Source organism: Ranitomeya variabilis, chromosome 6, assembly GCF_051348905.1.
Source record: "Ranitomeya variabilis isolate aRanVar5 chromosome 6, aRanVar5.hap1, whole genome shotgun sequence".
Taxonomy (NCBI): domain Eukaryota; kingdom Metazoa; phylum Chordata; class Amphibia; order Anura; family Dendrobatidae; genus Ranitomeya; species Ranitomeya variabilis.
The window spans coordinates 88,428,532-88,454,773 of record NC_135237.1 but is presented as its reverse complement, the minus strand read 5'-3'; the positions used below and the strand labels follow the sequence as shown (position 1 = coordinate 88,454,773).

At 44.9% G+C, this 26,242-nt stretch overlaps 1 protein-coding gene across 2 annotated transcripts in view; it reads right to left on the bottom strand.

Moving 5' to 3' along the window:
- Positions 1-485: 485 nt before the first annotated feature.
- The window catches only part of TRA2A (transformer 2 alpha homolog), a 46,707-nt gene continuing 20,950 nt past the window's right edge, over positions 486-26,242 (bottom strand). Inside the window, exons 2-8 of one of the 2 annotated variants that reach the window (XM_077268751.1) lie at positions 20,742-20,875; positions 8,426-8,585; positions 8,130-8,318; positions 3,773-3,888; positions 2,010-2,183; positions 1,172-1,239; positions 486-814 (exon numbers count right to left, since the gene is read on the bottom strand). In XM_077268751.1, the coding sequence (XP_077124866.1) occupies positions 804-814; positions 1,172-1,239; positions 2,010-2,183; positions 3,773-3,888; positions 8,130-8,318; positions 8,426-8,585; positions 20,742-20,875 (852 nt within the window). In that variant the 3' untranslated portion in view covers positions 486-803. Of the gene's footprint in view, positions 815-1,160; positions 1,240-2,009; positions 2,184-3,772; positions 3,889-8,129; positions 8,319-8,425; positions 8,586-20,741; positions 20,876-26,242 lie in introns of those variants that run through there. The other variant, XM_077268752.1, reaches the window with a different exon arrangement.

Genomic DNA, 26,242 nt, shown 5'->3' with positions numbered 1-26,242 from the left:
ACGGAGGGTTAAATACTATATACTAAATAAGTTTAGCAATCCGAACTACAGCTCCACAGAACAAACGTCTATTTCTTATGATGTAACCCCTCCACCTTCTTTCACAAGGCCCAGCATTAACTTCTAGTATAAATTAAGTAAAGATTACCTGTAGTAGTGAAGCATGAAGTCTTGTCACCAAATCCAGCAATGAATAACTGCTACATGTAGTACAGCCATCAGATGCAGAGCTATAGTACAGATGTGTCAGACAACCCCTGCTTTTCTTGGTCTGGATAGTTTTTTATGACACTGGCCCAACACCTTCACATTTTCACATGTGAAAGATCAAAACCAAAAAAGTTGGAGAACAAGCTAGTATATGTGCAATGTATAAAGAGCACGTTCAGACATGCATGCATTTCACAGACAAAACGAACATATAGCCTGTTGTAAGTAAATTGTGAAGATCAAAGTGCCGAATATGCATCAATAATGGAAACAAGTCTGCCGAACAGTTTTATTTTATTAAACGTGCTGCTCCATCACAAAATATTGTTTCCCTGCATACAGAACGCTTATTAAATAATCGATAAAAAACCAAACCTCCTAATATAGGGATAAAGGGAAACTGTATTTGGACAGATCTCGGAGTCTTGACTAATCGTCGTTCTGAAGCCTGTTTGCCTACACAAAGCTACAGCAATATCATTGGTTTGCGTTACACATAACAAAAAACAATAACTTTAACTTGAAAAATTGTATTAAATTCTTAAAGAGACGGGATAATCGGATGTCAGTGAAAATTTTCCATCTTCCATGTGTCAGTAACGCCCTGCAAAAGTTATAAAAAAAAAGAGGAAAAAATAAAGTTAGACAATTTGACCTATTCTTGTACCTAAAGCCCATGGCATATAACAAGTGTGTAATATCCCAATATACAAGCAGGGTTTGTAGCATATTGCGGAGTCAGGAAAAAAAAAAAAAAAAAGATTACATAACCACTTGTTACTTTTCTCTGGTCATGTGCTTTTTTATTATGTTTGCTTGATGACATGATGGTAAATTGCTGGTCTAAAGTAACTATGGATGCTAGGCACAAAGTCATCATGCGTGGAGAAACAGGACAAGAACTGTCACGCACATCAGATTGTAGGCGGTTTTGGAAAAGCCGAGACATTTTAGAACTTACTTGGGCTGTATGAACGGGATCTTGACCTGGATCTGTAGCGGTTGTAGTACGGTGAAGGTGATCGTCGCCTGTGGAGAAGCAATTCTAATATATACAAAAGTTCTACCATGCAAGATGCCCCTTAGCCCATAGTACAGGTAATGCCACAGACAGACTAATTTTATAGAAGTCTGCTTCAACCACTTCATTAACATCTTAGGGTGACTGTGCTCTGCAGATAAGTATGGCCCACACACTAAACTGAACTTTGCCTTACCACATGTAAATGTGGCCTAAAAAGGAGTTATCCAGGTTTGTGATGAAAGTGTGCAGAGTTTATCTAGGAATATCGCCACTGGAAAACCCCGACAGTGGAGTGTGAGGACTATTAAGTCTGCAGTCACAGACTGTAGACTTTTGTTATAAACTTTGACAACCCCCCTTTAAGCCTAGCCACGTATTAGAAACATTAGGTTTCAAAGCTGTCATGCCAGCATTCTGGTGTAAACACTTTGAGAAGTTATGTTTAGGCACTACGCCAACATTTTGCAACTCTCGGCCTTTTCACACTAGTTTTGACCATTTTGCTGGTGCTGGGAGGAGGTGTAACGCCACAACTCTCAAGTCACACGAGCTGTGGTGCTCCATACACCAGAAATTTTACTCCAGTCACTCACTGGAGTAAGATCTGTGGCGTAGCACAGGGAGGCGCACACCACTAGGTGAGCACCGCTTCAGGAATTAAATAAACAATGTCATTCTTAATTGGGCCCACAGTGTCAGGTTGCTGTAGAATTTTTAATTAACTAGAGAAAAAAAAATCTAACCGAAGTGTACAGCAGAACAGCACACTACTTGCCTATATTTGTACTCGTAGTCTTCATATCTATCGTATCCTCGATCATTCCCTCTGTCATTTCCTCGATCATTCCCTCTGTCATTTCCTCGATCATACCCTCTGTCATTTCCTCGATCATTCCCTCTGTCATTGTAATCTCGGCGTCTGCTGCTACCACCACTGCTGCCTCCGCCACTGAAAAAAAAAAAAAGTGTAAATATTTCTTTGTGTATTGAGCTCTGACAAACGGGATAGAAAAACAAATCAAAAGGTGTGTCTGACTTTGTAAAACTTGCAACTACTAGACTCAGGTTTTAAATAAATTACTGTTGTGTCAGATTATCGCTTAATCTAATTGCCTACTGGCCAGTCAACTGTGGGGATTTTTTTGCATGGTCATTTGGGATTATACATCCATCACCACTGGAGGAGGATTGCTATATTGAGACGGTTCAGCAGATATAGGGATGCAAAACATTACTGGGGTGTCAGCCATGTATGTAGTCATCTAGGTGGACAATACCAGGGGGAAGGGGGGCTTGGGAAACCACAGGATCGTTCTGGGGTCTGTGAGCCGATGAAAGGTGGGTGGGGGAAGCGGGCTGTGAGCGTTGCAGAGTGGGTCCATTATGCCATATACAGGGAAGCTGTGAGGCCATCACAGTGGCATCTTGCTGTGGGAGGAATTACAGTGTTGGGGTCAGTGGCGGCTTTATAGTTTGTTGGAGATACATTAGTACTTTTGCTATGGGGGTCTTGTGTTTTCTAAGTATTTCAGTGATGCAGGACACTTACAGGGTGGTCTGACCACCAAAGTAGAGGACATTACTAGTTGCTAGCGTGGAGGGGAGAGACTGTAGTCATGTAGGACACTTACTGGGGGGCTGCTGTGTATATATAGTGGTGCAGGACACTTACTGGGGGGCTGCTGTGTATATAGTGGTGTAGGACACTTACTGGGGGGCTGCTGTGTATATAGTGGTGTAGGACACTTACTGGGGGGCTGCTGTGTATATATAGTGGTGTAGGACACTTACTGGGGGGCTGCTGTGTATATAGTGGTGTAGGACACTTACTGGGGGGCTGCTGTGTATATAGCGGTGTAGGACACTTACTGGGGGCTGCTGTGTATATAGTGCTGCTGGACACTTACTGGGGGGCTGCTGTGTATATATAGCGGTGTAGGACACTTACTGGGGGGCTGCTGTGTATATAGTGCTGCTGGACACTTACTGGGGGGCTGCTGTGTATATAGTGGTGTAGGACACTTACTGGGGGGGCTGCTGTGTATATATAGCGGTGTAGGACACTTACTGGGGGGCTGCTGTGTATATATAGTGGTGTAGGACACTTACTGGGGGGCTGCTGTGTATATAGTGGTGTAGGACACTTACTGGGGGGCTGCTGTGTATATAGTGGTGTAGGACACTTACTGGGGGGCTGCTGTGTATATAGCGGTGTAGGACACTTACTGGGGGCTGCTGTGTATATATAGTGGTGTAGGACACTTACTGGGGGGCTGCTGTGTATATATAGTGGTGTAGGACACTTACTGGGGGGCTGATGTATATAGTGGTGTAGGACACTTACTGGGGGGCTGCTGTGTATATAGTGGTGTAGGACACTTACTGGGGGGCTGCTGTGTATATAGCGGTGTAGGACACTTACTGGGGGCTGCTGTGTATATATAGCGGTGTAGGACACTTACTGGGGGGCTGATGTATATAGTGGTGTAGGACACTTACTGGGGGGCTGCTGTGTATATAGCGGTGTAGGACACTTACTGGGTGGGTCTGCCCATGTAGATGCCTGGAGTCGGAGTGTGTGCCCTCTTAGTGATGGAGTAGTCCACACGAAGCCTTCTCCCGTCCAGCTCCATCCCATTAGCGTGCTCCATAGCCTGGAAGTGAGCAGAGGTCAGGGTCACACAGCTAGCCGGCAGTCCGCAGCCATGCTGAGGCCGGGCAGCAGGAGGCCGCGCGCACCCGCACCGTCCCGGCACACAAGCAGTTAAGCCCCCACGTGCTCCATGCACGCGGTCAGGCTGCCATTACACGCGGGTCTCCGCCTCTAGCTGCCATCTCACGCGCCGCTCCCCGCCCCCACTGCTCCTTTTCATGCGGATAAGATGGCGCCTCACCTGCCCGAAGCGCCACCATGTTGCAGCAGCAGCCGCCGCCGACCGGTCGGCCCGTATGCGGGCAGAGGCAGCTCCCGGGTGTTTGGAAGCCCGGCAGGAGGGCGGCGCTCAGTAACTGCAGCCTCTCTGGTACAGGAAAATGCTTCCAATGTGGCGGGAAGGGATAAGAGACCACAGCAACGCGGCAAATCCTCAGGTGGCGGAGCTCCGGCTCACACCGACAGCCAGAACCCCGGTTAGAGCGCTGCCGGCGCCATCGGTGTGTACATCGTACATGATATACGTGTGGACATCACAGTGACGGCCCGGACACATCCACCGACCGGACACCACTACGGAGCACGGACCAGGACACGCGGCTACACAGTACGAGGAGCGGCCCCTGCTGCCACCTAGTGGCGGCTAGTGGGAGTGCGACACCAGATCACTGCCCCCCAACCATCAGCACCCGGACTGACGACAGGTTTCCATCTTCCACATCGAGCACAACACATGGCTGCGGGTGGAGGGCGATGTGATAACACACCCATCCTCTTATAGTACTCTGCACCTTCTTGAAGGTCCCTGCAGGAAGTCCTGGGCATGTGTAACCCCGCCCACCTGAGCAAACCCCGCCCACTCTTCAATTTAATTGGCTCTAAGTGGGCGGAGTTTCGGACGAGTGAACAGATATTCAATAGGGATCCATTTAGGATCCAAAAAGAGCCGTTTTGTGAGCCGAAAGAGCCGGCTCTTTTTGGTGAGCGGAGCCATGAGAGCCGGATCACCAAAAAGAGCCGGACTGCCCATCACTATGACCTGGACACCTAGGAACCAGTGCATGCAGTGTCTTGCGTCCCTGTCCTGCACGAGATCAGCTGCAGCCAGTCATCTGTATATACAGTATGTGACCATAACGGGTCAGAGCGAGGAGTGCACACAAAGACCCCACTCCAACATGCAGTAATGGGAAGCCGCCCTCGCACCATACCGTGTGTTGGTCATGTTAGTAGCCAGTAGTGATGAGCCAATATACTCAGTACTCGAGCATGCTCGGGGGTCCGCGGAGTATTTTTTAGTGCTCAGATTTAGTTTTTATTGCCGCAGCTGAATTATTTACATCTGTTAGCCAGCATAAGTACATGTGGGGGTTGCCTGGTTGCCAGGGAATCCCCAAATGTACTTATGCTGGCTAACAGATGTAAATCATTCAGCTGCGGCAATAAAAACTAAATCTCCGAGCACTTACAAATACTCGGAGGACCCCCGAGCATGCTCGAGAAATCTCGAGTAACGAGTATATTCGCTCATCACTAGTAGCCAGCAGATTGTTTAATGCCAGAGTCACATGCAAGTAATGGAGAGAACATCCATCCTCCGGATCAGCAGGAAACCGAGCTGCGAGGCCTCTTCCCGTCTGCAGCCTCCGTGCGTACAGAATAGAGCGCACGGTGCAAAAACACGTGATTCTAAGAAATCTCATGCACTTACTGCAAAACATATCTGCAGCATTAACGAACAGGAACTGTGGGGTTGAGATCCGCAGAATGTCAATTTATACTGCCAATGTAGGTGTGTATGTTGCCCTTTGCAGAAATGTGCCAATTTGCCGTGGGACATCCACAGTGAGGAAACTACTTGGCCTATGACTAGACCTACCGAGCCATTAATAAAAATGAAGGAGATGTGACGCTTCACATAGCAGACCGTGCAGCCCAATGCACTGAGAATCCCACGTGCCACACAGGCTTAGGCCCCTTTCACACATTAGTTTTTTGCAATCAGTCGCAATCCGCCGAATTTGGAAAAAAAACGAATCCAGGAACTGATGCCGCCGGATCCTTTTTTTTCTCATACACTTGTATTCGCGACAGATTGCCTCAACGTTTCATCAGTCGTTCGCCGGATCCGTCGAAAATTGATTGTCTGGTGGCCAGAGACAACGGACATGTAACGGTTTGTGTACATTGAAAAATCAGACAGTGACTGATGTATCACCATCCGTCGTTTGCTCGAATGGAAGCCTATGGGCACCGGACCCGTCAAATGATGGAATCCGGCAACGGATTCAGTTTTTTTGTTTTTTTTTTATTAAACTGCGCATGCTCCGATTTATTTAGTATCCAATTAGTCAGATCCGCTAGTCGGTTTCGTAAAAAAATGAATCCGTCGCATTAGTTTTTCACAATCTGCGACGGATCCGTCAAGCCAACGGATTGTGACTGACAGCAAAAAACTTATGTGTGAAAGGGGCCTTAGAGGCACTCAACTGGATTCACGTGTGGCTATATCACAGCTAAAAAAAAGTGCACATCAGATCAAAAGTAACAAATACTGGAGCCGCACAGACCAACAATGTACAATTTTCACACCACTTTTCTTTATCACAATCCAGCCACTAAAAAAAACGTGATGAAGGTTTCCTGTCCAAGCATCTTCTTCCCAGGGACTGCCTACAGGCCAAGTTCACACATACTGAAGGCCCACATGCTGCACTACAGCAGTTTGCTACACGGCTGTGTTCACACACAAGTCAAATACAGATCAGCCACCAAGAGTGAGTGGTCTGTAGAGGATGCCCCCCTGACAACTTATCGGCATGGAAACAAATTGTTACAATAGTTTTAATAGAGGTGCTGGAACTAGCATGTGTTACTCCTTGTAGACTCCCCAGTAAGGAATGCCATACAGAAACCCACTGTCCACCCGTTTCTTAGGACTTGCTGTCTATCTTAAGATTTTTCTAAAATCTGTAGTTCAACATGATCACAGATCCCAGCACACCACTGCCACCGACTAAGGAATTGGCTTTCAAACACTGCACATTAACCAGTCATGCATGTTCCTGTTCGAGGTATACTGCGGATGCAAGAAGACTCCATAGTTAAAACAAAAAACACACAATACGTTTTCCAGCCTCATTTTTAGCTGAACAAACAGGCTGATGTGGAGCTTCGGGAAGCTGGCATTTCAACCTTTATTTTAAACTACTTAAATTTAAGGTTTTTGTTGGATCTGAAGAGCCCTTTTAAGGATGCATTTCCACTTTTAAAGTGGCACAATTCAAGGTATACCTAAAGGAATATCTCAAGTTTTCAGGCTAGGGCTTCACGGCAATTTGGTTGCTACAATCACAAAATGCCGTTGCTACATCACAGCACTATACAGCTGAAAGACCTATACTACAGCAACAATCAAGTAGTAAAAAAATAAAAATAATGAGACTGTTGGATTTTGCCGCAGTCGTGTTGCAGTGTGACCGCAGTCACATGTACAGTGCTGCAATGTAGAAGGCACCGAGCAGACGGCTGTCCAGGCCAAAGTTGCCGTGTAGCCCTATTCTTACGATCTGATTGAAGGCTGGACTGATGCTCTCCCACCTGCACGGAAAAGAAAGGAAAAAAAAAAAAAAGCCTGCTTCCACAATTTTATGCCCTTATTTGCCCCTGTAGGTGGGAGAGGACTTTGTATGACTGAACGCTAAAAAAGCCTTCTTGTGGCCAATCGGGCTTTCGGAAACATAGTATGAGACATCTCCACGCCATTTGACTGAAGTGTGTAAACGTAGGAACACATTACATCCTTCAGGTGGATTTTGCCTGGAACCAGAATGAAAAGCACTAGAAAGAATGACCATAATGTGAAGAAATGTAATAACGAATAGGTTTCATCTTTTGGAGCTTCTTTAACCACACTAGGAGCAGTAAAGCAGCATCTCCATTCTTTGGGCAACTTCCAAACTCACCAATTATAGTTTCAATTAGCAAAAAACAAAGACCGGAGAATATTCTTCAGAAAAAGAATCGTCACCTTGGAAAACATGGCGAGTATGCCAGCATCGAAAAGAAGTTGTGCGCACGCAAGCTTAACAAGCCAGCTATAAACGTGTGTGAAAATGAGAAGTTTCACATAAAAGAGAACTCCTGATCCCACATCAGAAGAGATCAATACTCGCAAACAGCATGCAAATAACTGCACACATCCAAAACCTATAGGAGAGGGAAGAGGAAAAACATGCTTACCTCTCTGGAATCTTCTATGCGTTCAAAATAGACGAATGCAAATCCCCTTGAGCGCCCAGTTCGCTGATCATACACCACATTGACACCACTGAGGGGGCCATAGCGAGAGAACACATCTCTTATATCTCGTTCAGTTGTGTACAAGCTCAAACCAAAGACCCCGACACAAGTGTTCGGACCCGGATTTGCCTAACAAAATAAAAAGACATATAGGGCTTAAATTTAAATATTTCATCTTTTGTACAAAATGGGGGCCTTTTTTTTAAATTTTTTTTTTATGTATATAGATAACATACCCTGCTACCATTATGCCTCCTTCTGTTTGACATTGGAGAGCGACTTCGGCTTCGTCTGTATTCTGGGGTGTACGATCTACTTTTTGATCGCTTTTTGTGTGAATGCGATCGAGACCTAGAGCGAGAATATCGTCTACGGGAGCGTCGGCGACACCTTGAACTGTACAAAAAACAAACAAAACTCATCAACACCTCAAATAAATCCAACTGCAGTCGGTCAGAACAGTTCCCCATAATGTTATAATCACACAGACAATATTCTCCAGATTATGCAAGTCTGCCACATAGCCTACTGAATGGAGGTAAACGGTGTTTTCCCTGGTTGCATTCCCCCCCCCCCCTACACCAATCATCTGAACATGCAACGGGGGTAAAGGAGACATGCAAGAAGTCACAAATAATCTCAACATACATACGGTCGTCTAAACAGTATCTAGTAGTGGACTTTTCCCGCAAAGACTACCGTTTTGTTACCATCGAAGATAAACTTGCCCTACGTAGTGCCCTTGCTACGTGCAGGTATTATATCATGCATGCATGGTTTTTGTTTTTTTTGTTTTTCAATGGTTTATGCAAATTTTTATTTATTTTTTAATTCTTTTAACTAGGTCATCTTTGTAGAAACACTAAACCTAAAAATTGTAGTGATTACCCAGCTAAATAAAAAGTTGTTTTAGAGGCATTTTAATGGCAATCTGTCAGTAAAATCAACCCTCCTAAGCCATCTATGCTATATGGGCATGTAGGTCATTGAAAGTTGAATAAAATGATATTTTGACATCTGCATCCTGACGTCTTATTCCACAGAAATCCACGTTTTTCTTGTATGTAAATGAGCTGTTAATCAGCCTCCAGATATTTTACATAGAAGGGGGCTTTACCAGTGTGACATGTAATGACATGCAGATCAGGAGAGCAGACTGTCAGTCATTACATGTCTCACACTAGTAATACTCCCTTAAATTTAAAGTAAGCTTGTCCGCCTTACAGAATAGAGATAGCAGAATCAGGGGTTCAAAAAATGCCAAGCAAACATGACAAACCCCCCCCTATCAAAAGTAATGATCTTATTAGATGTCTGGTTTTAATGCATATCTAATAATCTTATTCATTTTAATGGGGAGGGGGTGTGTTTCAAGTGAGCTCTGCCTAAAGATATCAACGTATCATTTTATTCAACTACCTATGATCTGCATGCCAGTATTGATGACTTAGGAGGGCTCATTTTACAGACAGATTCCCTGGTCCTAGGGAATCCATTTTAGACTTAACATGGACAAAGAACCTTTAGCCCCCCCCTTGTGAGGTGTATGGAGGGGGATGGTTGACTGGCTTATTTCAACAGCAGAGGCAGAGACCGGACACTTGGCTTTGCTATGCAATGAGCCGGCCAACCCACTTAAATAGCAACAACATAGGGAGAAATCTATGCTGTGTGGTAATAGTAATGAATGTAAACGGTATTAATTTCAATTTTAAAAACGTGTCTAAAGCTCGTTATGTAGCTGCACAACAATTTTCATGACCGTCCACAAACATTGATGCTGCACAGACATTTACAAATGCTGTTAGAACACAAAGCAGAACGACGTACACTGAGATTTGGTACAAATTAAACTGTTTCTATCATCTGCACTAGTTCAAGGCTGGTTTACTTTACACTGATTTTTTTTTTTCGGAGCACATTCAATAAAAATGGATTATTCTATGAACCTGCCTAACTATACCCCTCTTTGAGATGCTTTACAAGAGTGCATAGAGAAGCACAAAAAAGTTTTAACCCCTTTCCGACATGTGCAGTAATCATGCGCATGTCAGAATCCCCGTTTGGTGCAGGCTCCAACGCTGATCTATACAAATGACATGTGCCCGCAACACCCGTGTGTTAACTAGTTAAATGCTGCTGTTAATCTCTGACTGTGGCATTTAAAATTGCGCTTACAGAAAGTATCACTGGCTCCACCCATCACTGACCCTGTCACATGATCGCGGGTCACCGATGGGTTGGCATGACAACCAGAGGTCTGCAGCAGACCTCAATTGTTGTCATTGCCAGATTGCTATGAGTGTCGCACCGTGGTCGGCGCTCATACCAAGTGAGCATTTCTGCTACATACAGGTGATCTGATCATAGTCTGTGTGTAGCAGAGGCAATCAAAGTATTACAGCTTCTAGTTTCCCATGGTGTCTATTGAAGTATGCATAAAGAAAAAAAAAAAAAGTGTTTAAAAGTAAATATAAAAGTTCAAATCACCCCCCCTTTCGTACCATTCAAAATAAAAAAAAAAACAAATAACAGTTCTGGCTGTGGGAAGAAGGGGAGCAAAAAAAGAAAATGCAAAAATGGAAAATGGCCCAGGGGGTTAAACCTTCAGTTAATACAGCACACTGCATGTTCATCAGGATGGTGGCTCAAGTGCCTCTGCCCCAGTGCCTCATGCTACTGTATTGTCAGAAAGAGTAATCCTGCAATAAATTCATTCCATGCCGACTGGTTTTCATTTAGACTTCTTAGAAAGTGGGATGTTTGTAAATTTTTATAGTGGGGGAGGGTGGACTGCATCCAGAACTCTCATACTAGTCAATGGAAAAAGCCACACATGCAGAGCCATGACACCAGATACCACTGAAACTATATGCACCTGTAGATCTTTCAAAAAACAAGTCCACAAATACCTTTTTATTGCTAGTCTGTTCCTCAGTTATGGAGAAATCCACGTTTGAATTGATATGCAAATTATGGTAGATCTGAAGCCTCTGTCACGCCAGCTCTATTCCCTGCTCAGCGCCGCCACCTCCTGCTTGACTGACAATTCCTTTACCTGAAGTCTCACAGCATGGAAGCAGTCTCAGGAAAGGCTGGTGCGCTGGTGGGAACAGAGCTGGAGTGACCGGCTTCAGATATACAAACCACTATTCAGCCTCATTTGCAAATCATGCCAAACCCCAATTTCTCAGTATTGATGTGGCCGTGTAAACATATTGCTGCACATGGCTTTGAAACAGCTGTATGTATGTATTCAGGAGGAGGGTAATGTGGGTAGGGTGGAATCCAGCTGACAGATTCACTTTAAATTCAACCATCCATGCAACACAGAGCAGACGCCGGTTATAATGCACAGCCGGCATCTGCCTTAACAGCAGCGATTGGAATCCCACCAGTCAACTCCTTAAATGTCATGGTCAACTGCTGACAGCAGCATTTAAATGGAAACAGTCAGCAGGATTGTGCATAGTAACCTACACACAGTCAGGTTGGTGCCATTATACTGAATAAAATGATTCCTTGGTTGATGAAATCCGTCTTGTGGTTGTTTAACCCCTTTTCCGTTTCTGCGTTTTCGATTTTCGCTCCCCTCTTTCCCAGAGCCATAACTTTTTTATTTTTCTGTCAATATGGCCATGTGAGGGCTTATTTTTGGCAGGACGAGTTGTACGTTTGAACGACACCATTGGTTTTACCAAGTCTTGTACTAGAAAACGGGAAAAAAAAGTTCCAAGTATGGTGAAATTGCAAAAATAGTGCAATCCCACACTTGTTTTTTGTTTGGATTTTTTGCTAGGTTCACTAAATGCTAAAACTGACCTGCCAATATGATTTTCCAGGTCACTACGAGTTCATAGACACCACACATGTCTCTAGGTTATGTTTTATCTAAGTGGTGAAAAAAAATTCCAAAGTTTGCTTCTGATCACGGGGATACCAAATATGTGTAGGTTTGATTTTCTTTTATTGTTTTATTTTGAATGGGGCGAAAGAGGGGTGGTGATGTAAACTTTAATTATTTTTTTTTTTAAACAATTTTTTTTTATTTTTTTAAACTTTTGCCATGCTTCAATAGCCTCCATGGGAGGCTAGAAGCTGGCATAGCCTGATCGGCTCTGCTTCATAGGAGCGATCCTCTGATTGCCCCTATTTACAGTAGTAGAATTACAGGCTTGCTATGAGCGCCGACCACAAGGTGGCGCTCACAGCAAGCCGGCATCAACAACCATAGAGGTCTCAAGCAGACCTCAGGTTGTCATGCTGACGCATCGCTGACCCCTGATCACATGACGTACAAAACAGCTGACATGTCGCGACTTTGATGTGGGCTCACCGCCGGAGACAACATCAAAGGGGAAGACACGACATGCGCAGTACTAGTATGGCGCATGTCATGAAGGGGATAATCTTTATTTTCAGTTTTGTTTTAATGAGTCTCTCGTGCCCTAAGGCGGGGCTGGGGTATATTTATAATGCAGACTGCTGATACGTCACTGCTCCCTCCCTGACCTGCCCCCTAGTTTACATAAAGAATACCTAACATACTGAAGAAGAAAAAAAAAAAAAAAACTTCTGCAGGCAAGTGCCAGCTGTGGCACATGCATTGCAGCATAATCACATGTTTACTGTGCACTTAATCCCTTTTGCTTATTTAATTGGGGGAGGGGGTCAATTAGAAAATGGTACAGTAGCAGCTATCAGTGTGTGTAGATATCCGATAGCTGCTATTGCGCAAGCGGCGTCATCTTGATGAAGGAAAAAAAAATAAATAAATAAATAAAAAAATAATAAGTCCTCCTCCAAGATGGTGCCGCCCGCGACTGCGCAGTAGCAGCTCTCGGAGATCGCCAATAGCTGCTATTGCGCAGACGTGTACGGCGCCGTCTTGGAGGAGGAATTATTTTTATTTTTTTTCCAGCAAGATGATGCCGCCGGCGCAATAGCAGATCTCTATACACAGCGATAGCTACTACTGCGCCATTTTCAAATTGACCCCCCCCCCCCTCCTCCCTCCCCCAATTAAATAAGCAAAAGTGATTAAGTGCACAGTAAATGTGTGATTATGCTGCAGAGCAGGTGACACGGCCGGCACCTGCCTGCAAAAGTGTTTTTGTCTCCTTCAGTATGTTAGGTATTCATTATGTAAACTAGGGGGGCAGGTCAGTGAGGGAGCAGTCTGCATTATCAATATATAATCAGAGCACCACATACCTCCACCCCGCTTTATGGCACGAGAGAGTCTCTAACACAAAACTAAAAATAAAGATTAAAGAACAATTACAAGATTTCATCAACCAAGGTATCATTTTATTCAGCATAACGGCGCCAACCTGACACTGTAGGCCACTGCGCACAATTCTGCTGACAGGTTCCCTTTAAGGGACGCTGTCCAAATCGGACGTGAGTACAGGTGGCCACCAGCTTCACTGTGACGTGATTGCAGGCAACTGATTGGCTGTTCTAGCAACCAAGGGGGCCGGCTGAATGACGCCCAGCCACAGGCAAAGATATGATTTTTCCTATATGCAGCAATACTGTGGTATGGCTATATACAACTGTGCATTGCAAAAGCGATCAGAAGATTGCAGGTTCAAGTTAGAAACATAAAAAAAATAAAAAAAATTCTAATCGCCCCTTTTTCCTAGTGAATAAAAACTCACATTCATACACTGTTTCAATGTGTCTAGAAGAGTCAAAGCTATCAAAATATAAAATAAATCAACATGCCCAATCATTATATAAACTTTTAAGAGAAAAATAAAATTGAAATGTCAGAATCGCGGGTTTTTGACTGCGGCCAACTCCAAAAAAATAAAAACCCACGCGTTAAGGAATTTAAGTGTGGTATTTACCCCAAAATAGGACAAATATAAAAAAATAAATATCAGGTCACCACGCAAGCTCTGACAGCTACTTCAACAGAGGAAAAAAAATATGGATGTGTCAAAGAGTAACACTAGTCCCACAAAAAAAAAAAAATCTCTCGACTTTCTCAGCAAGAAAATAAAGTCACAGTTCTTAGAAGGGAGGCAAAAATGAAAGCACAAGAACAAAAAATTGCTTGGCCCTTAAGGGATTCACCCCTTCACAACATGCACCGTACACGTACAGCGCATGCCAACTCCCTCCCTTTGATGTGGGCTCCAGCCCCGAGTCCACATCTTTCCCGGCACATGTCAGCTGTTTTGAACAGCTGACATGTGCCCCTAACAGCGGCGGGTGGAATTGTGATACACATGTGGCTGTTAACCTGTTAAATGGCACTGTCAATCTCTGACAGCGGCATTTAATGGGATCGTGGGGGAAGCGCAGCACTAATCCCCCCATCGGCACCCGTGTCACATGACCATGGGTCGCCGATGGACTGGCATGACAACCCGGGGGTCTGCAGCAGACACCTGTAGTTGTCACTGCTGGATTGCTGACCACTTCTCTGTTCTCATCCTTTTTGGCCGCTTTGGTCACTGTTGCATTTTGCCATTACACTCACTCCTAGAGGTACAGTAATGGTGTGGGGTGGCATTTCTTTAGAGGGCCGCACAGCCCCCCCCAAGTGCTAGCCAGAGATACCCTGACTGCTATTAGGTACCGGGATGAGATCCTCAGACCCACTGTGAGACCAGATGCAGTGGGCCCAGCATTCCTTCTGATGCATGACAATGCTTGGCCTTGTGTGGCTGAAGTGTGTCAGCAGTTCCTGCATGATTAAAGGGAACCTGTAACCAACCCCCCAGGCATTTTTAACTAAAAGCCACCTTGTGCAGCAGTAATGCTGCATTCTGACAAGATGGCTCTTTTAGTTCTGGATGCTCTAACTACCGAAATAATCAGTTTTGTAATTTGTCCTAAATACCTTTTCTTCAGTCAAGGAGGCCAGCCTTTCCCCCCTGCTGCAGACGCCACACAGCCGTCACTCAAATCTTCTTGGCGCCGGGCTCCGCCTCCTCACCGCTGTTTTGAAATGAGCCGGCGCCTGCGCTCTTTTCTCCTGCCTTGCGGCCACCCTGCCTGTGAATCCCAGCCCCGCAGTGTCTTCTGATTTATTCACATTGCGGGGCTGGGATTCACAGGCAGGGCGGCCGCACAGGCGCAGTCCGCCAGACTGCACATGAGGACAGATGGGCAGCGCTCACTGCGCCTGCCCAAGGCAGGAGAAAAGAGCGCAGGCGCCGCCAAGAAGATTTGAGTGACGGCTGTGTGGCGTCTGAAGCAGGGGGGGAAAGGCCTGCCTCCTTGACTGAAGACAAGGTATTTAGGACAAATTACAATACTGATTATTTCGGCAGTTACAGCACCCAGAACTAAAAGCCACCTTGTCAGAATGCAGCATTACTGCTGCACAAGGTGGCTCTTTTAGTTAAAAACACCTGGGGGGGGGTATGACAGGTTCCCTTTAAGGCATCGATGCTATGGACTGGCCTGATCGTTCCCAAGACCTGAATCCAATCGAGCATAACTGGGACATCACGTCTCATTCCATCCACCACATTCTGTCCAGGAGTTGATTTATGCATTAATCCAGGTCTGGGAGATCCCTCAAGATAACATCTCCGCCTCATCAGGACCATGGCCAGGTGTTGTAAGGAGGTCATACAGCACGTGGACACACTACTCAACATAATTTCCTTGTCTTGAGTCATTTCCACTGAAGTTGGATTAGCCTGTAATTTGATTTTCTATTTTGAGTAGTATTCAAAATCCAGATCTCCATGGGATATTAATTTTGATTTACATTTTTATGTTTTATTGTTCGCAATGCAATGAATAAAGATTTGCAACTGGAATATTTTATTCAGTGATATCTAGGATGTGGTATTTTAGTGTTCCCTTTATTATTTGAGTGGTGTAGCATTATTTTCATAGATTAGACTTTTACAGACATGACTATACAAAAATCAAAGGAGAAAAAAAAAAAAAAAAAGGAACAATTTAAACTTATTTTGTTTGAGAACATTTTCTCTTAATTTTTAATTTTTCCTTTAGTCCCACCATAGTATTTGAGAATGCATCAGTTTTTGTTTTAAATACACCGCTCACAAAAATAAAGGGAACACTTAAAAACAACAGAATATAACTCCAAGTAAGGCTATGTGCACACGTCCGGAATTTCCGCAGCAATTCCGCAACTGTGCAGCGGGTAAAACGCATGCGGACTTGGCATGCATATTCCCGCTAAACACTAGCGTTTTACAAGCGTAGTTAGCTTGCAGAACGCTAGCGTTTACAAGCGATCTGTAGCATCGCTTGGAAACCTGATTGACAGGTTGGTCACACTTGTCAAACATAGTGTTTGACAAGGGTCACCAAGTTTTACTATTGATGCTGCCTATGTAGCATCAATAGTAAAAAGATATGTTAAAAATGGTTACAAAAAAAATAAATAAATAGTGATATTCTCACCTTCCGGCGTCCCCAGCAGTCTTCCTGCTCCTCGTGATGCTCCCGTTCCCAATAATGCCTTGCGGCAATTACCTCAGATGACGTAGCAGTCCAACGAGACGAGACCACTACATCACAGGTCATTACCGCAAAGCATCACTGGGAACGGAAGCATCGCGAGGAGCGGGAAGACTGCCGGGAGAAGGTGAGAATATAATGATTATTTTAACTCTTTTTTTTTTTTTTAACAATTATATGGTTCCCAGGGCCTGGAGGAGAGTCCTCTCCTCCACCCTGGGTACCAACCGCACATGATCCGCTTACTTCCCGCATGGTGGGCATAGCCACATGCGGAAAGTAAGCGGATCAATACATTCCTATGTGTGGAATCCCCGCGATTCCGCAAAAAGAATGAACATGCTGCGTTTTTTTCCCGGAATGCGGTGGAATCCACCGCGGGAAAAAAAAAACGCAACTTGTGCACAAATAATTGCGGATTGCATTCTAATAATAGGATGCTTAATGTATGTGGGTTTTTTTTTCCCCCACCGCGAAAAATCCTGAACGTGTGCACACAGCCTAAATCAAACTTCTGTGAAATCAAACTGTCCACTTACGAAGCAACACTGTTTGACAATCAATTTCATATGCTGTTGTGCAAATGGAATAGACAACAAATGGAAATTATTGGCAATTATCAAGAAACACTCAATAAAGGAGAGGTTCTGCAGGTGGAGACCACAGACCACATCTTAGTACCAATGCTTTCTGGCTGATGTTTTGGTCACTTCTGAATGTTGGTTGTGCTTTCATACTCGTGGTAGCATGAGACGGACTCTACAACCCACACAAGTGGCTCTGGTAGTGCAGCTCTTCCAGGATGGTCACATCAATGCGAGCTGTGGCAAGAAGGTTTGCTGTGTCTGTCAGCGTAGTGTCCAGAGGCTGGAGGCGCTACCAGGAGACAGGCCACTACACCAGGAGACGTGGAGGGGGCCCTAGGAGGGCAACAACCCAGCAGCAGGACCGTTACCTCAGACTTTGTGCAAGGAGGAACAGGAGGAACACTGCCAGAGCCCTGCAAAATGACCCCCAGCAGGCCACAAATGTCCATGTGTCTGCACAAATGGTTAGAAAACGACTCCATGAGGATGGTCTCAGTGCCTGACTTCCACAGATGGGGGTTGTACTCACAACCCAACACCGTGCAGGACGCTTGTCATTTGCCACAGAACACCAGGATTGGCAAATTCGCCACTGGCGCCCTCTGCTCTTCACAGATGAAAGCAGGTTCACATTGAGCACATGTGACAGTCTGGAGACGCCGTGGAGAGCGATCTGCTGCCTGCAACAACCTTCAGCATGACCGGTTTGGCAGTGAGTTAGTAATTGTGTGGGGTGGCATTTCTTTGTGGTCGCCAGAGGTAGCCTGACTGCCATTAGGTACCGAGGTGAGATCCTCAGACCCATTGTGAGACGATATGCTGCTGCGGTTGGCCCTGGGTTCCTCCTAATGCAGGACAATGCCAGACCTCATGTGGCTGGAGCGTGTCAGCAGTTCCTGCAAGATGAAGGCATTGAAGCTATGGACTGGCCTGCCCGTTCCCCAGACCTGAATCCGATTGAACACATCTGGGACATCATGTCTTGCACCATCCACCAAGGTTGCACCACAGACTGTCCAGGAGTTGGCGGATGCTTTAGTACAGGTCTTGGAGGAGATCCCTCAGGATAATCAGGAACATGCCCAGGCGTTGTAGGGAGGTCATACAGGCATCTGGAGGCCACACACACTACTGAGCATCATTTCCTTGTCTTGAGGCATTTCCACTGAAGTTGTATCAGCCTGTAACTTCATTTTCCGCTTTGATTTCGAGCATCATTCCGACTCCACACCTCCGTGGGATATTAGTTGTGATTTACGTTGATCATTTTTAGGTTTTATTGTTCTCAACACATTCCAATATGTAATGAATAAAGATTTATAACTGGAATATTTAATTCAGTGATCTCTAGGATGTGGGATTTTATTGTTCCCTTTATTTTTTTGAGCAGTGTATATCCTACAATACTGTGGTATTGCTGCCTACAGTATATAAAAATAGAGATCACTCATATGAAGCCCAGCCTGTGGGTGTGTAAAATCAGCAAGGGGTTCCTTCAAGAGACCCCACTTGTGATGGAAACCCAACAGCACATCACAATTGAGTTGAGAGGCCAATAGATGTTGCAACAGTCACATGATGCGATCACTCCACTTACTGTACAAAAAACAAAAATGTCAGTGTCTCAGAATACTATAGTTTGAAGATCTGGCTGAAGAAGAGACTGGTCTGTCACCGCCCCATCAAAGCACTGCTGCAGGCAATTGACTTTTCTTTCCTACCTACATGCAAATGACAGACCAGTCAGTCACCACAGGCTGCAGCGCTGACAGAAGTGCCCAATCTGCCAGCTCTTTAAAAAAAAAATTATAGCACCTGTGAACCTAAAGAGACGGAAGCGAAAGCCACTTGAATATCAGAAAAAAATAAATTGTGCAGTCAAGCTGCATTGCCTGCAATGTGGGCAGCATGAATGGTCTTACCGGTTCCCTTTAAATGCAAGTGTCAGAGATTGACAGCTGAAAATAAGTAGTTACAAAACATCTGCCTATAATACAGCCAGCATCCACCATGTATAGAGCAGGCAGGTCACCTGAACCCCCTCCATACACCCCATAAATCCCAATAAAACAAAAAGAGGCTTAAAAATACAAGTTCTAATTTGCAGAGGTTGTGTATACAAATGGTGAACTCGGGATCTGACCCTGCTCCATACAGGGAGCGCTGACTTACACCCACCTGTAACTACCTTCTGTCCCAAGATCACTGTCAATTCATTTTGCTGAAGGGTGGCTTTTACGAAAAGTAAATGGATTTTCTATATTGGAAAAAAGTAATTACCGTATATACTAGAGTTTATACTCTTGTATAGGCCGAGGCACCTAATTTTGCCTCGAAAAAACTGGGTTTAGTCTACGTTCACATTTGCGGTCTGCGCCGCAGCGTCGGGCGCCGCAGCATGCGTCATGCGCCCCTATATTTAACATGGGGGCGCATGGACATGCGTCGCACTTGCGTTTTGCGCTGCATGCGTCCCTGCGGCGCCCGCGTCCGGGCGCAGAAAGTTGCATTTTTGCTGCGTCCAAAATCAATCAAAAAACGGACGCATGCGGCGCAAAACGCAGCGTTGTGCATGCGTTAATGTTTGCGTTGTGGCGCCGACGCTGCGGCGCACAACGCAAATGTGAACGTAGCCTAACTTAACGACTTGTATAAGGCGGGTATGCATGGCTCCCCCATCGCGTCCCTGTATGCATGGCTCCCCCATCGCGTCCCTGTATGCATGGCTCCCCCATCGCGTCCCTGTATGCATGGCTCCCCCATCGCGTCCCTGTATGCATGGCTCCCCCATCGCGTCCCTGTATGCATGGCTCCCCCATCGCGTCCCTGTATGCATGGCTCCCCCATCGCGTCCCTGTATGCATGGCTCCCCCATCGCGTCCCTGTATGCATGGCTCCCCCATCGCGTCCCTGTATGCATGGCTCCCCCATCGCGTCCCTGTATGCATGGCTCCCCCATCGCGTCCCTGTGTGCATGGCTCCTATAAAAAAAAAAAAAAAAAAAAAACACACACCCTACTTCCATCTCTGCGTGGCCTTGCTGCATCTCATTCGTTCCGGCGCCAGCAGCTCTCCCTACCGAGCGATTATGTGGCCCTGCTCATTAAGGTAATGAATATTCACTCCACGCCTACGGGAGTGGAGAGGTGTGAATATTTGGCTTATACACAAGTATATACGGTAAATGAATATTTCTGCCACATATATGTTATCTCAGCTATGGGATAAGTGTTAGATCTGATGGCCGGATGCAGCAATTTCCAATGCTGCTCCATTCAAAATCCTTTCCCATTGACATGCAGTGAAATTGGGGAGGGGACAGTGTTTTAACAATTGTAGGGACTTCCTTGGCCTGACCCTCACTGATCCAATGTTAGACCACTGGATAGATGAAAAAGGTTTGTGGCTGGATTACTCTAATGCCATTTTTACATGTTGTTTCCTTTTAATGAGGAGCAGACCACCATGTGTACTATATATAAACTTTTACCATATCCCCACTTACCGAGATTTTGACCTAGACTGAGAACGGGATTCTGAGTGCTTGGAAGCTCTTGACCCACTACGCGAGACAGATCGACTTCCTGATTTTGCACGTGGAGCACTTTCTGCAGCGGACTTGGAACGAGAGCGTGACTCCTAAGAGAACAAAAGTACATTAAAAATGGAGCAGTTCTTAGAAATGCCTAGCTTGATAGACAAATTATATCAACCTGAAAAAAAAAAATGGTTAGGTTACAGTTTACTCTGCCCTCTAACTCACGGCATTTAAACCAATAGAGATACTTTTTGCTATCAATACCCTATTTGAACCATATGACCAAATCCATATTTTCTGTTAACTAAATCATGCAAAATTATTATTTTGATCATACAGACACTGGAACATAAACCATACATTTACTTAACCTAGGACCCATTCATTCTTCCAGATTCTTTTAATTCTACGACACTCTTGCTTTAAACTTTTCTTCATTCTTCTATTTATTTTATTTTATTTTTTTCATTTTTCAACTTCGTGTATTCTTCCCCAATGCAACCAATTCATTAAAGCCTTAATTATATGATCTGATCAGTCTTCTGATATATTTTTTTCCCCCATTCAATAGAAATTTTCTGATCTTTACAACTTTTCATTAGCCTTCTTTTATCTTGCTTTCTCTTCAACATTCTTGGAATAAACTCTTCCATTTCTTCACGAACATTAACCTTAATGGAAAAAGAACATTTAGTATATTTAAGCAAATCTTGACTAGATACTCTTCTGCGGCAGTGAAATTATGAAAAGCCAGCAGGTAGAGTATACACAGAACTTGTCATGATCTCCCTATCGTAGCTTCTGAAAACCACCATAAAAATCCTTAATACAAGGCCTTATATTATCTAAGCCTGCCATAAATTCCTGAACACTTTTTACCCATTTTGTAAGTTTCAGAGTACAAAAAACCCTCTCTGTTTTCAGAACACACCTGGGGGGTCACACAGCCGCAGATTCACTCATATGGGCGAATTGAGACAAATATGCTAATGTTACACAGATCAAACTCTCTCAGAGTTTGATCCGAGTGTCACCATAGTGTGATCAAATTCTCTTGCACGAAACAATTGTATCACATGTGCGGAAGAGATGGAGAACTTAGTTTCTCTATTTTCTCCATTCTGTGTTCCCAGTAATTGGATTGCTCTCAGAGGACACCCGAGTGCAGTCCCATATTTTACACGTACCCATTGTATTATATAATTATTGGATGCACACAGCGATAATTTTTTCATGCCAAATCAGCATGGGGGGGGGGTGTGTGTGTGTGTGTGTGTGTGTGTGTGTGTGTGTGTGTGTGTGTGTGTGTGTGTGTGTGTGTGTGTGTGTGTGCTGCCCTATAGTACAAGATTGGTCCAAGTGCTAACCAATAAAACATCGGATACCACTTGGCTGTGTTATACAGAGCCCTACTACTCACTTTCTTGAAGTTCTTCTATACATGGCTTGCAGGCAGCTAAAAAGAACATTGGTTTTGTCCCAAAATAGCCAAGTGTAATGTTTATATTACAGATAAGGCACTTTTTTTATTTTAACAAATAGTTTTTGATTAGATTTAAAAGTCATCTAGCAAGCACCGTTTAGTGGGAGTCGGTGAATAAGGCTAGGTTCACATTGCGTTAGTGGGTGATCGCTAACGGACAGCGTTGCACGGCGAAAATGTCGCAATTAACGCCGTGCAACGGGTCCGTTAGCGCACCCATTGACAGAAATGTTTCAGCCTGAAGCGCATAGCTAGCGCGTGCCTTTTTCGGCTCGCGCTAGCGATGTGCCGTTCTTTTGTAGCGCGCCTCGGACGCTGCTTGCAGCGTCCGCGGCGCGCCCGAGGTCCGTTCCCCGCTCTCGCAGATCGGGGATCTGCGAGAGCGGGGACGTTAGCACGACCCCTAAACGCGGCCCCTACAAATACATTGCGTTAGCGCAATCCGCTAGCGCTAAATGGATTGCCCTAACGCAATGTGAACCTAGCCTTAGAGCACCTTTCTGTTCTGCTATGTATAAAGTAGTCCTGGCTACAATTTTATCCGGAACCTTTACAAATGTTTTTGCATGTAACAGACAAAAATAAAAACAAGAATTTGTGCAGCGGAAGACAAAAGAAGCGAATCTGAAATTATTAGAAAGAAGAAAAAAAGTGCAGTCATTAATATGAACTTCTTTTAAAGGGGTTGGCCACTACTCAGACAACCCATTCTTAATTGTTATATTAAATGTAGTATAGTTTGTCTGACATGCCATGTTCAGGCATCACAGGACCTTAAGGCCGAGTCACACAACGATATCGTTAACAATATCGTTGCAACGTCACGCTTTTGGTGACGTAGCAACGATCCCGCTAACGATCTCGTTATGTGTGACAGCGACCAACGATCAGGCCCCTGCTGGGAGATCGTTGGTCGACGGGAATGATCAGGAGTCTCAGGACCTTTTTTTGGTCGCTGATCACCCGCTGTCATCGCTGGATCGGCGTGTGTGACGCCGATCCAGCTATGTATTCACTTGTAACCAGGGTAAATATTGGGTTACTAAGCGCAGGGCCGCGCTTAGTAACCCGATATTAACCCTGGTTACCATTGTAAAAGTAAAAAAAAAACAAACAGTACATACTCACATTCTGATGTCTGTCACGTCCCCCGGCGTCCACAGGGTTAAAACTGCTTTCGGCAGGAGCGCTGCTAATATGCACGCGCTGCTGCCGAGAGCTTCCCTGCACTGACTGTCAGCGCCGGCCGTAAAGCAAAGCACAGCGGTGACGTCACCGGCTGTTACTGCCGGCGCTGACACATTCAGTGCAGGGAAGCTCTCGGCAGCAGCGCATGCATATTAGCAGCGCTCCTGCCGAAAGCAGTTTTAACCCTGTGGACGCCGGGGGACGTGACAGACATCAGAATGTGAGTATGTACTGTTTGTTTTTTTTTACTTTTACAATGGTAACCAGGGTAAATATCGGGTTACTAAGCGCGGCCCTGCACTTAACCCGATGTTTACCCTGGTTACCCGGGTGCTGCAGGGGGACTTCGGCATCGTTGAAGACAGTTTCAACGATGCCGAAGTCGTTCCCCTGATCGTTGGTCGCTGGAGAGAGCTGTCTGTGTGACAGCTCCCCAGCGACCACACAACGACTTACCAACGATCACGGCCAGGTCGTATCGCTGGTAAGTCGTTTAGTGTAACGGTACCTTTAGGTATCCATGATTACGATCACTGATATAGTGAGTTAGCTAGTTGTTGGGACCATGGATACCCAAGGTCCAGCAATGCCTACATATGAGTAAAGAGATAGTGTATCAGAACAACTATACTACATTTCTAATTGGAAGTATATGCTAATATTACACCTAGTACATACTGGCATAGGATCTTGGAGATGGGAATACCCCTGAAGTCTCCACCACTGCTCCAAGTGTCTTATTGTCCACAGCCAAATCGTTGAGCTCAGCGACGTGTGCCATCAACTTGAGCAGAGCAGTTTACCCCAATTGTTGGTTGCAGCACTGTTGTCAACAACAAACACCAGGATCAGCTGCAGAGAGTCAATGCTGGACCCTGGGTTGTCCAGGGAAAAATTAGTTTTAGCAGTGGATTGTAATAATAATACTATACATACACACAGGGCTAGACTCTTATCTGCGCTTGCTAAGATCTAGCGCAGGTCATTCCAAGGTCTAGGTTTACACCGTAGGAAATAATCACCATTCAAAGCAGTAGCAGGACTGCTGGGACCGGTCACTGGCTGCCAAGTCAGGTGACATCAGTAGCACAGCACAAGTCCCAATGGTTCGGCTGCTTTGAACAGTGACTAATTTCTTCCGGTTCTGGCAATGCTGTAAGCCCAGTTTAGCAAATACAATATGCATTATACACTCACTGACTGCTGTTATACAGTAAGGCCAGGTGTCCACGATCCAGAAGTAGCAGTGGGTTTGGACGCAGAGCATGTTCGCTGTGTCCAAAGAGCTGGCGTCTATTGAACACAGGTGAAGCCGCATGTATTCACTGAACCATGCTGATTTACCACATCCAATTGGTAAAATTTCTCTTGCAGACATATGTCTGTGTGATCCGCAGACGTCTGTGCACGCATAGTGAACATTGAATTTGTTGAAATCCCATCCACTATGCTGTCACATCTGACCCCTGCAGATATTCTCATATGGAGGGAAAAATTATTTTCATGGACATGTAAAACAGCCCCATAGACTAATGACTACTTGTTATATAACAATCACGTATATATAAAACGGACGTCTGAATGAGGCCTCAATCTCATTAAGGTTCATTACTTTGTGAAGCAGGTTTGAATTACCGTAATTATTTTAGTGTTAAAAAAATGAAATTGAAAACTGCATGTGATTTTACAGGATTGGCCACTCTTGGGCTACGTGCCTACGATCAGGAATAGTAGTGTTTTGGATGCAGCGTATTTTCAGTGTCCAAAACGCTGTGTTATACTAAATGCATGTGTTTAGCTTACCATGAAGATTTACCACAATCAATACGAGTACAGAAATTGACATGCTGAGGCTCATAAACCCGCACTGTGGGTGATTTTATGCAGCATTTAACCCTTTCACGACATGCGCAGTAATAGTACGGCGCATGTCAGGTCCCCTGCCACATCAAAGTCGCGACATGTCAGCTGTTTTGTACAGCCGACATGTGCGCGCAATAGCGGCGGGTGAAATCGCTATTCACCCGCCGCTATTAACCTGTTAAATGCCGCTGTCAAACGCAGACAGCGGCATTTAACTACCGCTTCCGGCCGGAAATGACGTCATCGCCGACCCCTGTCACATGATCGGGGGTCGGCGATGTGTCAGGACAGTAACCATAGAGGTCCTTGAGACCTCTATGGTTACTGATGCCGGCCTGCTGTGAGCGCCCCCCTGTGGTCGGCGCTCATAGCAAGCCTGCACTTCACCTACGTAGCAGCAATATGATGATCGCTGCTATGTAGCTGAGCCGGTCGAGTTGTGCCAGCTTCTAGCCTCCCATGGAGGCTATTGAAGCATGGCACAAGTAAAAAAAAAAATGTTTAAAAATATGAAAAAAATATAAAAAATATAAAAGTTTAAATCACCCCCCTTTCGCCCCATCCTAAATAAAACAATGAAAAAAAAAAAAAAAAAAAATCAAACCTACATGTATTTGGTATCGCCGCGTTCAGAATCGCCCGATCAATAAAGAAAAGCATTAACCTGATCGCTAAACAGCGTAGCGAGAAAAAAGATCCGAAATGCCAGAATTACATTTTTTTCGTCGCCACGACAACATCAAAAGAACGTATCTGCGCCAAAATGGTATCATTAAAAACATCAGCTCGGCACGCAAAAAATAAGCCCTCACCCGACCCCAGATCACGAAAAATGGAGACACTTCGGGTATCGGAAAATGGCACTTTTTTTTTAAAGCAAAATTTTTGAATTTTTTTTCACCACTTGGATAAAAAATAACCTAGACATGTTAGG